Source organism: Acanthochromis polyacanthus, chromosome 2 (genome assembly GCF_021347895.1).
Source record: "Acanthochromis polyacanthus isolate Apoly-LR-REF ecotype Palm Island chromosome 2, KAUST_Apoly_ChrSc, whole genome shotgun sequence".
Lineage (NCBI taxonomy): Eukaryota > Metazoa > Chordata > Actinopteri > Pomacentridae > Acanthochromis > Acanthochromis polyacanthus.
The window spans coordinates 33204904-33219087 of record NC_067114.1 but is presented as its reverse complement, the minus strand read 5'-3'; the positions used below and the strand labels follow the sequence as shown (position 1 = coordinate 33219087).

At 42.9% G+C, this 14184-nt stretch overlaps 1 protein-coding gene across 3 annotated transcripts in view; it reads right to left on the bottom strand.

Moving 5' to 3' along the window:
• Positions 1 to 14184, bottom strand: part of dok4 (docking protein 4) — a 159172-nt gene that overhangs the window by 68688 nt on the left and 76300 nt on the right. For 2 of the 3 annotated variants that reach the window (XM_051942524.1, XM_051942514.1), the window contains exon 2: positions 9881 to 10234. The exons of the other annotated variant lie outside the window; for it this stretch is intronic. In XM_051942524.1, coding sequence (XP_051798484.1) covers positions 9881 to 10198 — 318 coding nt within the window. In that variant the 5' untranslated portion in view covers positions 10199 to 10234. The remainder of the gene's footprint in view (positions 1 to 9880; positions 10235 to 14184) is intronic. 3 annotated transcript variants of the gene reach the window in all.

Genomic DNA, 14184 nt, shown 5'->3' with positions numbered 1-14184 from the left:
ATAGCCTCCCGAGTTCTCGCAGGTTCTTCAAAAAAAAACTTCTCCAGCTATCTTCAGAATTATTCAAAATCTACCCATCATTATCGCTACCCTCTCATAGAGCCACGTATGGTCAAGTTAAAATCCATCCTCAGCTACTCTGATAACCTCATCCTAAATAATTTTAGGATAATAATCATTTTTGATTGATCCTCATTGTCTTTATAAACTAAAATTGAGGCGACTCTCCCGTAGTCATGCCTCTCGTGCAGCAACTCCTGTGCTAGTCAGTCTCCAACCTGTTCTTCCTCCATGTCAAACACATCATGGCTACTGCAGCAAAATCACTGACTCACTTCACTAATAGTAATAGATTCTGTTTCTCCTTTCCACCATTCAATGTAGCTACATTATCCAGCTCTATCTCGTACTGCTCACCTCCATCTGGGACTCAAAATTCCAGCAACACCTCGGCACCAGGATTTATTTTATATGGTCATCTTCCACATACATCTGTCCTCCTATCCTAAGCCACCAATATGTTCCAACATTCTCCTTCCTAATCTCTAGCCACCACTCTAGAATTACTGTTTCTGTTGGCTTTCCTTTGTTCCTGCAATGCACAGAGTCCATTGCAGCATCGAATGAAGAGTCAAATTCGATCCACCATCATTTTAACTGCGCATCTAGTCTTGACCTTCCTCTGTCTCCAAAATCCACTTGGCCTATTCACTCAAAGCCAAACCAATCAAGTGGGTAATCCATGCACATCTTGTACTTCAAACTAGATTCACACCTAAGCCCTTACAAATCTCTAGTACGCCATATACAAACCAGAAAAATCTCAGGATGCTTCACCTTCTGAACCTCAGTTCACCACCGAGACCAGTCAAGTTGCTACCTCATCCTGATTGCTATTCCACTTTGAGCAAGTCCTGACAGCATCCAGAATCCTAACATGTTCTCTGGCCAGTCCTTTCATATTAATGCAGCTTCCATCCAAGGGGTTCCAGACCACCTATTCAAGGCCATAGGCCTCAAGTGTATCCGGTCCTCATCTGCACAATCCCTCGAGACGAACAACATAGTGATTCTTTGCATCCAATAAACAATCAAGTTTCAAATTGATGACGTGGTCCTTGCTAGTGGAGACACAAAGGAGACACAATCCTTAGCTCAAGATGAGGACCACACCTCAATCACTCCCCTTCCTGTTGTACGTTTATATTCACCCTTCTGCTAGCCTAGCCGTGCTAGACAACCCACGGCAACGAATTTAATTCTCTGCCAGGGTGGGTCTAGTTACCCTCCATAAGGCTCGAGACTGGATTCTCCTAAAACTGGCCAGACGAATCACCATGAAGTGTAGAGTCAGAAGGCGGGTGTAACTAAGTGACGACAGAGGCGCGACGATTCTGACAGAAACAACCAGAAACAGCTAGCCTAGCCGCGCTAGACAACACACGGCAACGAATTTAATTCTCTGCCAGGGTCGACAACAAAAACGACAACAGTCGTTGAGCTCCATTAGCACCGACTCTGAATAATCTTTCTGTTAACATGTCTGTAATATACTTGAGCTTCACCCATTGACTGTATAAATAAGGCTTCACCGATCTACCGCATCCTCTGATTTCCGGCGCTCTTGGAGCCTATTCGTTGCGCTGATTGGTTGTATACCTTCCCAACTGCTGCAGAGTGATTTGATAGACAACCTTTTAGCCCGCCTCCCTCCCTGTCGAGCGTGCCTAGACCCTTGTGCCTTCAGAAACAAGGGTCTAGCGTGGCTAGGCTACCCTTCTGCCCTTCCCATGTTTGTTCTCGCTACTCATGCTCCACCCACCCTCCCTATATTTCTGCCTCCTTTTCCTGTCTTCTCCTTTTCCTAGGGGGTCTGCCAGCCCAGGACCAGCTGCTGATCCCCAACTATACTATTTCCCCAACCTCAATAAGCTCAACTCAGTCATCACCTACTAACGATCTCTTGCATCCAATAAACAATCAAGCTTCAAATTGATGGCATGGTCTTTGCTAGTGAAATGGTTTTCATCGTATGAGCTTGATCAACACTTATGAAAAAAATTAACTTTATCAACTGAACTGTCTATTCTATGCAGAGGTGGGTAGATTAGCCAAAAAATTGTACTTAAAGGGGAACTTTTTGTTCTTAAAGGGAATGTTTTTTTCAACCTGGGGTCTGTTTTCATAGTCATTTCATACATGCGATCGCTCTTTGTTGTGGTCTGTATCTAAAGCTCAGGACGCTACAAAGCAAATCTCGTTCCGAAATCATGCGATAGCTCGCGCCAAAACACTGGTTTTTGTAAAAACGTATTTGGTGAAAAGACTACTCAAGTACTGAAAGTACTGAGTAACTTTTTGATTATAATGTCGGATTTATTTTTTTTTTAGAAATGATTAGATCAGAAATGTAAAATAATGTGCAAATTCTGGTATTTCCAAATAATAAAATAAAAAATAGAAAAAATAAACATCTTTACAAAATGACAAGTTAAGGCACAAGAAACACAAATTTCCAAATCTCAGTTTTTCACAACATAGAGCTTTTGAAACAAATACCTGTAGTAAGGTAACGCTTATATGTTTGAACAGTGCAAACTACTTCCAGTGACAAGATATACTGCATGCTCATAGAGTCTATGACATAGACTGTATGTGAATGCTGTATCCCCCCGTATCACGCAGACCTATCAAGCCTGGCGTCACGGTTCACTTCGCCCGTGTTAGTAAACAGACGACAAAAGATGGAGATATCCATGCTAATGCTATGCTAATGTTTTTGGACTCTGAAGCAAGATCAAATTTCTCGAAAATGCCTCCGTTCTTTCATTCTGTCAGAGCTCCCTCCTCACCCCAGTTCTCCCCATCTGGCATCCAAATACCCTTTTCCCATCTGTCTCCCCACTTTTCGCTCCCCCTCGTGCTCTCTCTCCTTCTCCCTCTCTCTCTCCCTCTCTCCAGCGATGCACTGAGTGGAGTACAGTCACACGGCTGCCTTCACTCAGGTAATCAGCTGCCTCCCAGGAGTCTGGACAGCTATGGCTCGTACTACTGATTACACCTCTGCAATAAACACCGGTTGATCCTTCCACACCCTGCCAGATTGTCAAACTCGACTCACAAAGACCCAGCTGTCCGGACTCCCTCCTGCCTTGCCCGCCAAACCTCGTTCCTCTCTGGTTCCCCGCCTTGGCTCCCTCCTGCTTCGTGTTTCCCCTCTGGCTTCCCACCTTGGACCCCTCCTGCACCGTGTCCCTCTCTGGTTCCCCACCTTGGCTCCCCTCCTGCCTTGTGATCCCTGACCGGCCCTCTCTGGCCGGACCTCCGGATCTCCCTGACCGGACCTCCGGACCCACCTGGCCGGACCTCCAAATCCCCTTGGTTGATGTGGGTCGGAACAACGGTGGACAGAGTGGAGCCTTGGAGTCTGGAGAACTCTTAGGTTGGAAGCCTCTGATGACAAAGAGAGTTCTTTCTTCGAGCAGAGGATTCTGATGGTGCAGGAGGACTTTTGCCTGTGATGGTGAAAGGGGGCTCCAAGTAGGAAAAGAGACTCTACATGGTAAAACAGACTCGACGTGGTGAAAAAGGACTCCTGATGGTACTTTCAGACTCCAAATGGTGTTTTCAGATGTGGTCATTTAAAGTGGGCCTTTGCATATCATTAACTCAGCAGGGGTCTGGTACATCCTCCGTCAGGGAGGGCTGATGTCCAGATGTCCCTCACAGAGTTACATTTTCAGGTAATTCCTATAACTTTCCAAAATATTGAAATTTGGTGAACATGGTTTACCAAGGGCTGCACAGTGGTGTACTGGTAAGCACTTTGGCCTTGCAGCAAGAAGATCCCTGGTTCAAATCCCGGGGTGGGCCTGGGATCTTTCTGCATGGAGTTTCCATGTTCTCCCTGTGCATGCGTGGGTTTTCTCCAGGCACTCCGGCTTCCTCCCACAGTCCAAAAATATGCTAGGTTAATTGATTACTCTAAATCGTCCGTAGGTGTGAATGTGAGTGTGATTGTCTGTATATGTAGCCCTGCGACAGACTGGCGGCCTGTCCAGGGTGTCCCCTGCCTTCGCCCGAGTCAGCTGGGATAGGCTCCAGCACCCCCTGCGACCCTAGTGAGGATAAAGCAGTGTATAGAGAATGGATGGATGGATGGATGGTTTACCTAGGAACATTACTGATAGATAGCTGATTGAAATGATACTAAACATGACCATATGTGGTTAGCGGACGTTAAAATTATGACATTGATACTAATACAAATAAACTCAGGATTAAAGGCAAGGCAAGATATAGGTTGTGTCACGCCTCTCGCTCCTGTGACCAGACTGATCAACATAATGACAGACGGCTGTGAAATTAAGCCGGGTGAAATTAACAATCAGCGCCGCATAAAGCCTGGCACTTTCCACCACTCCGATGCTGCATCATTGAAGGAACCTCCCTGCTCCACTTCCCCAACTACTCGCCGTTTCACCGTCTGCTGTTCATTACCCCCTGGACTCTGTTTTTCCCCCGGATTACCCTCGTCATGCCCTGTTCCTCAGACCCTGTTGCCAGTTCCCAGTCATCGTCGCATTCCCCGCCAGCTCTGTCTGCCCTGCCCTTTCCCGTCCTCCATAACCCGGACAATCTGTAAGCCACCTTCCCCTCACTTCAGTAAGTTTTATGTTTAGTTTTACAGTGCCTATCATAAGTATTCACCCCCTTTGATGTTTTACCCTTTTATTGCTTTCATAAATCAATCATGGTCAATAAAATTTAGTTTTTTTTAACAAAAAAAAATATTGGAAAAAAAATCTTTAATGTCAAAGTGACAACAGATTTCTATAAAGTAATATTAAAGCTGCTGTCCGGAGTTTGAATCGCAGCGTCTCCCAAAACACTGGTGGTCCCACCCTCCCTCCCTCTGATTTCGCCCCTTTATTTGTGCACGCGCGCAGTACATGAGAGGAGTGCCTGGAGTGCTGCAGCATCTTGCCTGTTTTGCTGTTTTCCCCTCTTCCACATTTAGTACATTTAGTAAATAATAAAGGAATTAAGTTAGAATGCTGTATTGAGTCTAACTTGTCCTAATACCAAAATAACATGAATCTGCTAGGACGAACGAGTAAAGTTTCAATATGTGATTACACTCGTGTATCCCTCTCGATGACGTTGTTTATCAAACTTAGTGCATTTACGCGTGTATATGTGTTACATTGTTTATTTATTTCTATCTAGAGTTCAGAATTGCATGACTCCTCTGACGAAGAGTATGTCCCAGACGCCCCAACATCTTCCTCCAGAGGTCGGGCATCTAAACGAAGCCTTCAGGCGGGCTATGGAGGCCGTGGTCGGGGAGCGACGCGAGCACCCCGAGCCAAAAAACGTCCTGCAGTCTCTTGGCCTGACAAGCCGTGGGATTGGTAACTTTTCTGGAAGTTGCTGAGCTCTGATGCTCTCTCCTCCACAAGCAAAACAAATGTGCTCGCGGTTGCGTAGTGCGTAGCTCGCCCACCTCTGCATGGGCTTGCTTGCTGTGCGCGTAACCGTTGATTGACAGCATGACAAAGCTGAAGCTCGAACTTGAGTGGTCGGCAGCAACCGGCGCTTTTTGGAATAACATGGGGGTCTATGAGAGGAAAGCGGAGCTCAGGAATAAATTTTCATATCGCGTTATACTAACTTTATATTATAGTATCGAACTAGACTAACACATTTAAGCTTTGTTAAAAAATGATACATAAATTGAAAACAAACGGAAACTCCGGACAGCAGCTTTAATGAAGGAAAATTATATAAATGAAAATAATTGTTTGCATAATTATTCACTTCCGTCAAGTCAGTATTTAGTAGATGCACCTTTGGCTGCAATCACCGCAGTGAGTCTGTGTGGATAGGTCTCAATCAGTCTTGCACATCTGCCCAATGCCATTTTGCTCCATTCTTCTTTGCAAAACTGCTCAAGCTCTGTCAGGTTGCGCGGGTATTGGGCATGAACAGCCCTTTTCAAGTACAGCCACAAATTCTCTATAGGATTGAGGTCTGGGCTTTGACTCGGCCACTCCAGAACATTTACCTGGTTCTTTTATAACCATTCCTGTGTAGCTTTTGCAGTATGTTTTGGATCATTGTCTTGCTGGAAAATAAATCTTCTCCCAAGACGTAGTTCTCTTGCAGACTGAAAAAGATTGTCCCCCAGGATTTCAGTGTATTTTGCAGCATTCATTCTGCCCTCTATCTTTACAAGCCTTCCAGGTCCAGTTGCTGAGAAACATCCCCACAGCATGATGCTGCCACCACCATGCTTCACAGTGGGGATGGTGTCTTTTTGGTGATGTGCAGTGTTTGGTTTCTGCCAAACATGACGTCTTGTCTGATGGCCAAAAAGCTCAATTTTGGTCTCATCAGACCAAAGAATCTTCTTCCACTTGACCATGGAGTCTTCCACGTGCTTTTTGGCAAACTCTAGTCCACATCTAATATGACTTTTCTTCAACAGTGACTTTCTCATTGCCACTCTCCCATAAAGCTTTGACCGGTGAAGAACCCGGGCAGCAGTTGCTACATGCACAGTCTCTCCCATCTCAGCAGCTGAAGCTTGTAACTCCTTCAGAGTAGTTGTAGGGGTCTTGGTGGCTTCTCTCACTAATCTCCTACTTGCACGGTCACTCAGTTTACGAGGGTGGCCTGATCTAGGCAGATTCACACAAGTGCCATATTCCTTCCATTTCTTGATAATTGATTTCACTGAACTTCGGGGGATGTTCAGTGCCTTGGAATTTTTTTTGTAACCATCCCCTGAATTGTACTTCTCAATAACCCTTTCCCTGAGTTGCTTAGAGTGTTCTTCTGTCTTCATGGTGTAATGGTAGCCAGGAATACTGATCAACCACTCTCTGGACCCTTCAGACACAGGTGTTTTACAACTCAATCACTTGAAACACACCCACACCACTCAGGTGATCTTCATTTCACTAATTGTGAGACTATTGGCAACAATTTGATGGACCTCTATTGAATTAGACCATTAAATGAAAAAAGGGGGTGAATAATTATGCAAACGATTATTTTTATTTGTATAATTTTCTTTCATTAACATTACTTTATAGAAATCTGTTTTCACTTTGACATTAAAGAGTTTTTTTTCCAATAAACTTTTGTGTTAAGAGAGCCAAATTTTATTGCCCATGATTGATTTATGAAAGCAATAAAAGGGAAAAACATCAAAGGGGGTGAATACTTATGATAGACACTGTACCTCGGCCTTCGGGTTCGTCCTTTGTTTAGTTAGTTCTGTTTTATTTTATAGTTTTTACCTTGGCCCTCTGGTCCTCCTTTAGTTGGTTAAATTTGGTTTAGTTCCCCCTCCTGCTTTCTCCTCTTCTGCTTTATTTAAGATGAATTTCTGTTTGATCTCCTTTCTTTAATTTAATTAAAACATCATTAATTCATCCTGCTGTCTGCGCCTGCTGGATGGGTTCACACACTCTGTTTCGTGACAGGTAAAGTTATTGGAAAGTTCATTTGGTCTATGAAATGGGTATATATAAAATTAGTGTAGTCCATAATTGTGAGATGATTGTCTTTGTTGGTTCTGATTGGAGTTCAGAGTTCCTTGTCAGTAAGTGGAATGTCTTTGAAGTTGTTCTGAGCTCCCGCTTTGATGGCTCAGGAATCAGTCAGAATGTGTATTGGTGGCCATTTGGTCCCTTAGTTGGCCAGATAGTGAGTGGGGGTCTGCGTGGGGAAATCCTGTAACGCCTGGTCTCCTGCTGTCCTGCTGATTTGATACCTTGCATCTTTGGGCCAGATGTGGAAAGTGTCTTTGTTTGCAGTGTCTTGGTGTCTCAGCTCCACTGATCAAAGCAAGCCTTGTCACCATTGTTGCTGTGAAGGTGTTAAATCTGTTCTTGTCCTGTTCCACTGTGTAATAATGGCTGGTGGATCCTACATAGGCCATCCTTGGGTATTATGTGTCTGAAGACACTAACAGCTTGACTTGATTTTTATTTTGCACAAATTTATTAGAAACTTGTAAACATGTTTTTTGCAAGTTGGATATAATAGTGTTTTGATTATTACTCCTGTGAGTGAGAATACTAAACTGAGAAAGTGACATTGTTTTGATTTATCAGTAACTCTATCTTTTCTGATTCTGAAACTCTAGTCATCCACAGAGTATGATGTCAGCAGTTTCTTTTGGAAACTGTTTTGGAAAGCCCCCTTTCATGGCTGTGAGCATCAATAATGAATATCCCTTCATTTCACTGTATTGGTGTAGTGATGAAGAAATCTCAAAAATCTCACTACCTGGACCAGTGAAAACCAAAACTAATAGCATGGATATCATGACGGACGAACGGACAAACGGATGGATGGATATAATAGCACTTCAAGCTGATTAAAGTAGTGGCAGTATATCAATATACTAAAACTTCTATTCAGGAACTCCTGACAGTCATAATAGCCCAATCTATACAGATGATTAAGTGGTATATAGATGATGCATGGATAGATGAAAGTCATACTGCAGTTAAAACACACTGAAATGAAGAAATGCTGGACTGCTGTGCTCACTGCTATTGATCAGCATGGCGTTTTGGCTGACATTACTATTATGTAAAAATTAACTGACCTTAATATACCCAGCAGAGTTTTAAATTTAATGAGAATGAATGTAGTCTTTCGAATACTGCTGCCTCAAAGTGTGATGCATACTGTGAACTGTGAACCTCCTTAATGATAGTCTAGTACAGTTGATCATTGCTATAGTGACCATTTTGAAAACAGAATAGTGTTTGCTTTCTGTACAGGTACTGTGATATAAATAAAACTGGGCTAAGTGGTGTCCATACCATAATAAAACTACAACTAATGAGTTTTTTTAACTCACCATTGTCATATTTTCTCAGAATGAGCTTTTTTTTTTTTTTTTTTTTTACATTTGACCAGATTACAGTACTGAGCATTTTGAAAATTTAAAGCAGTTTAAACTGTAGCTGTACAATGACAAATATGGACTTAATGGAACCCAGTTACTGAATTGTATTGCAATGTATAACCCATAATAACTCACTATGTTGGTATCTAGGGCCAGAGTCAGTAGTTTTTCTTGTGGAAACTAGTCTTGTAATGTCTGTGCCACTATGATGTGGATGTTTTATAAGCCTGTGGTGGCCAGTGCCATTTCCTGCGCTGTGGTCTGCTGAGGCAAAACCTGAGGGTGAATGGCAGAAGAACACTGAATAATGCATCACGGACAACATCTACTACCATCTCTGTAGTGCTCTTTTTTGCCAGAGACACATTTACTCACAGACTAATAATGGCTATATGGTCCACAGAATGTCAAAATAGCTAAACACATCAGCCGTTTGGTGGAAACTAAAAATTGGAGCTAAATCAACCTGTAAGCAATCACACTGTAAAGCTCAGTATGTCCAGGTCTGTTCAGGAATGACACATGCATTGAAGCTATTCTTGCTGTCTGAAATCTCCTTCTTCCTTTTATTCTCTACACATTATTTAAGGAACGCTCAATAGTTGGTTGTATGGTGACAGGCACATTCACATTTCAGATGCTTATGAATCATCATAATTCAGATTACAGTAATCACTGTCAGTTCTTGAGTCATGCAACTATAAGTCTATGAAATGTGACACATTGCATTATTAGATTGTTACTTAAAAGCAATGCAATGGATTTTTTCTTGGGTAATTTCAGAATTTTTGAGGGTACTATACAGTGGTTATATTTTTGACACTGATATAAAATATCTCCATGTCATGCACTATGTACTAAAAATTAGTGAATTCAACAATTGTCCATATTTTTAAAACTATATTGCATAACTTTAACCCCTGCCTCCTGACACATACACACACTCACCCCCAACTTGCGGCTGCGCATGCGTACGTAGCCCTGCTTGACGATGTCATTGAAATTGGAGGCCATCTTTGGTTGGGGAATAACCTGCTGGCTGCAGATGTGGCGATCATCCAGATCTCCCTTCCCTCCTTCAACCAGTCCCTTGCATTGCCCTTCTACCGTTCCAAAGCTTCCTTTGTTTAATCTAACCTTAACTCGATTTCCTCGTTCACTGAGCTCCCTCACTACTTTTACTGCTCTTCCTAATTCCCTCTGCTCTCCTCTGTTGGATTTGTTTCTCTGCTCCTTTGTTCTGTCCTCCTTTCTTTCACTCTTCATCAGTTGATTCGTCACTCATCTCCATATGTGGCATCTCTGAGAAATGGACAAAAAGAAAGAGGGGGAGAGAGAGACACTCAATATTATCAACAGTATGCAGGATGGATGCATGTGATTGTGCCGTAATGTACAGTTTACTGTCTATTTGGTTCTATTTCCCTTCTTTGCTTGAGTCTGTCTAGTTACATTTGTACACCCTCGTTTCTTCATCTTTTCCTTTCAGCAGACATTATGTTGCAATGCCACTTAAGCTTACAGTAGTAATACCTATACGTAAACATGGATCCAGTGTCTTTATTTGTCTTCATTTGTCTTTATAAAGCTGCACAAATCCTCTTGTGGAATCCAAAAGGGGTCTGAATGACCAGATAAAATATGTAATCCCTCCAGTGAGTTCTTGGTCTACTACCTTGCAGTCTTATCTTAGTTGTATGTGGCCAAAAATCTCCTGAAGAAAGCACCTTGGAAGAATCAATTATCTCATTCCTTTAAGTCGCTACCCAGAGTGTCACGGCTCCCTTCTCACCCCCGTCCTTCCCACCGGACCTCCCCAATACCCTTTTCCCATCTGGTTCTTCCTCCCTCTCCTGTTCCCCTGCCCTGTCTGTCTTGCCTGTCTCCTATCCGCTCCTCTGCCCTGTCTGTCTTGCCTGTCTCCCATCCGCTCCTCTGCCCTGTCTCTCCCCCTACAGCTCGGTGCCTGAGTAGAGTCTGGCTTCTCAGCTGACTCCACTCAGGCAATCAACCACCTCCACGGCTCCCGGACAGCTGAGAGACATCACGCTGATTATCACCCCTGCAATAAGAACCGGCTCATCCTTCCACTCCCTGCCAGATTGTTGAACTAAGACCATGCAGTTCAGTTCACTCTCTAGCCTTCTGCATTTTCTGTTGAGTTCCTGTCTTTGTTTTCTTACGCTGTTTTCTCCTGCCTCCTCACCAAGGTCAGCTGTCCGGGATCCCTGCCGTCCTCCTTCCCCTCCGGCTCTCCCCAGCCCAGTCATCGTCGGTTTTTCCCTGCCTGGACCTCCCCACTCCTGCCTGGACCCCCGCTCCTGCCTGGACCCCCATTCCTGCCTGGACCCCTTCTGCCCCAGCCTGGATCCCCCGTTTCTAGCCAAGACCCCCCACTACACCAGCCGCTCCTGTACCCTGGATTTTCCCCCCATCGAGCCACCATTTCACCTCCAACAATAAACACTATCATTCCAGCCAGCCTTGGTAGTGTGGCTCTCTGCTTGGGTCCACCCGCTCGTCCCTGACACAGAGCTTGTGTCTATAGATGAAGGTTGATGAAGATTGTCTGCTAAACGTAGAGCTTTGCCTTCCAGCTCAGCTCCCTCTTCAATGCAATGGTCCGGTACAATACCCGCATTACTACCTGGCACCAATCTGTCTTAATATTTCCCTCAATTGTGAAAAAGGTCCCAAAATCTTCAAATTCCTTCATTTGGGACAGCAACTCGCCCCCAAACCAGAGGAAGAAATCCACCTATTTCTGGCAGAGAACCTTGGTCTCTGACTTGGAGGCGTTGACTCTCATCCCTGCAGTTATATGCTCAGTGCTGAAGGTCAAAGCTTGATGAAACCAACGTAACCACATTTTACGCAAACAGCAGAGATGCAGCTCTGAGGATAGAAGAAGAGGACATCCTCATTTTCCAAGTCCACCAAATACATGTAGACTGAATGGTCAAACTCACATGACTCCCTCAGGACCTCTTGTAGGTTAAAAAGCTGGTTCACTCTTTCAGTTTGCCACTCTACAGGCACTGTCCCCAACCACCATATGCATTTTTTATGTTCCCAGTGCAATGGCTACACATTCTGAAGATTTGCAGAAACTCAAGAATTCATTTGGAGTCAGATTTGTTCCTGAGAATAATCTTCATAGCAGTTATTAATCTCAGTATCAAGAGTGATCTCCAAAATGTTCATTGTGTTGTTCATATTGTTTGTCTGTTCTTTATCTGTTACCCCCATCCCAACCCTTCCTGCTATCCCCCACCCTCCTCATCCCAACACTCACCTCAACTGGTCAAGAGAGATGGCCACCTCACCTGAACCTGGCTCTGTTTGAGTTTTTTTTCTCTCCTCATTAATGTTATTTTTCCATTGTTCCCAACTGCTCGCTCAAAGTGAAACCAAAGGACATTTTGGATTGTTAGATTTTGCGAAAGGAAAAAAAAAGGTCTTCACCTTACTATGTTAAATGCTATGAGTTAACAAACAGTGCCGTGAAAAAGTATTTGCTCCCTTCTCAAATACTTATTTTTTTTAATATTTCCATCACTTAAATGTTTAAGACCATCAAACAATTTTAAATATTACACAAAGATAACCAAAGTAATCATAAAAAATGCGGTTTTTAAAATGATGATTTAACGTTTAAAGGGAAAAAGCTGTCCAAATCTACCTGGCCTGATGTGAAAAAGTAATTGCTTGTTAAATCATGAATTAACTGTGGCGAATCACATTTTTTGGAAAGTGAGTTCAATTTCATTGACCACACCTAAGCTTGATTACCTCCAGACCTGTTCAATAAAGAAATCAGTTAAATACAATCTGTTGGCCAAAAGATCTCAAAAATTTGGAACAAAATGCCGGGATCCAAAGAAATTCAAGATGAGAAATAAAGTAACTGACATCTATCAGTCTGGAAAGGGTTACAAAGCCATTTCTAAAGCATTAGGACTCCAGCGAACCATGGTGAGAGCCATTATCCACAGTTGGAGAAAACATGGAACAGTGGTGAACATTCCCAGGAGCGGCTGGCCAACCAAAATTGCCCCAAGAGCACAACGACAATTCATCCAGGAGGTCACAAAGGAACAATATCTAAAGAACGGCAGGCCTCCCTTGCCTCAGTTAAGGTCAGTGTTCATGACTCAACAATAATGAAGAGACGCGACAAAAATGTCACCTATGGCAGAGTTCCAAGGCAAATACCACTGCTGACCAAAAAGAACACAAAGGTTTGTCTTACTTTTGCAAACAAACATCTGAATGGTGAATGGCTGAATGGCTTAAATGAAAAACAAAAAAACAGAATGAAGATTTTGGAGTGGCTTAGTCAAAGTCCAGACTTGAATCCAATTGAAATGCTGTGGTATGACCTCAAAAAGGCTGTTCATGCTCGAAAGCCCTCCAGTGTTGCTGAATTAAAACAATTCTGCGAAGAAGAGTGAGTCATCATATCTCCACAGAGATCTGAAAAACTCATTGCCAGTTATAGAAAATGCTTGATTTTGAATGATAAGCACTAACTTGATGCTGATGCATTTTTTCATACGTTGTCAGATATTTAAAAAAAAAAACCTCACACTGAAAGGATAAAAAAAGCCCATGTCAAAAATATAGCAACAAAAATATGAGATATTATTACTATTTTCCACTTTCACTGAGTAAGATTAAGAAACATCAGTCCTGATCATAACCAGCAAATATTTATAGAATTTTAACCCTTTAAATGCTATACACAATGACACAATTGGATTTTATGAAAAAAAAGAAATGTTTTTTCGATATACTAAATGCAAAGAGGGCTCTTTTGCATTGTCACAGGAAGATATATGCCATTGATTAGAAACAGAATTGATTTTTCTAACGCGTTATCTTTTGAGCAATATAAGGTTAAAAATGCCACAAGAGAACTTACAGTCCATGTAAAATGTCCACTATTGTTTATTACTCCGATCCTCATATTACTCTTCAAAAAATCTAAATATAATATTTATTTGAACAACAAAAAACAAGATTTCTCTTTCAGAACTGAAGAACCTTTATCCACAGTCAAGCAAGCTGCACGTTCACCTCCAGAGCTTTCTGAGCTGTGGACTTTCTCATCATGGCAGCTCTGCGGCGGATGGGCACATGTTCAGCTCCAAGTCTGGCTCCTCTCCCTGCCCATCACCTGGAGGTGCCAGAGGAGCAGTCCCCTGATCCAGATGGCGATGTTGCTGGCTTGCCTCACCTGTCACCTCATC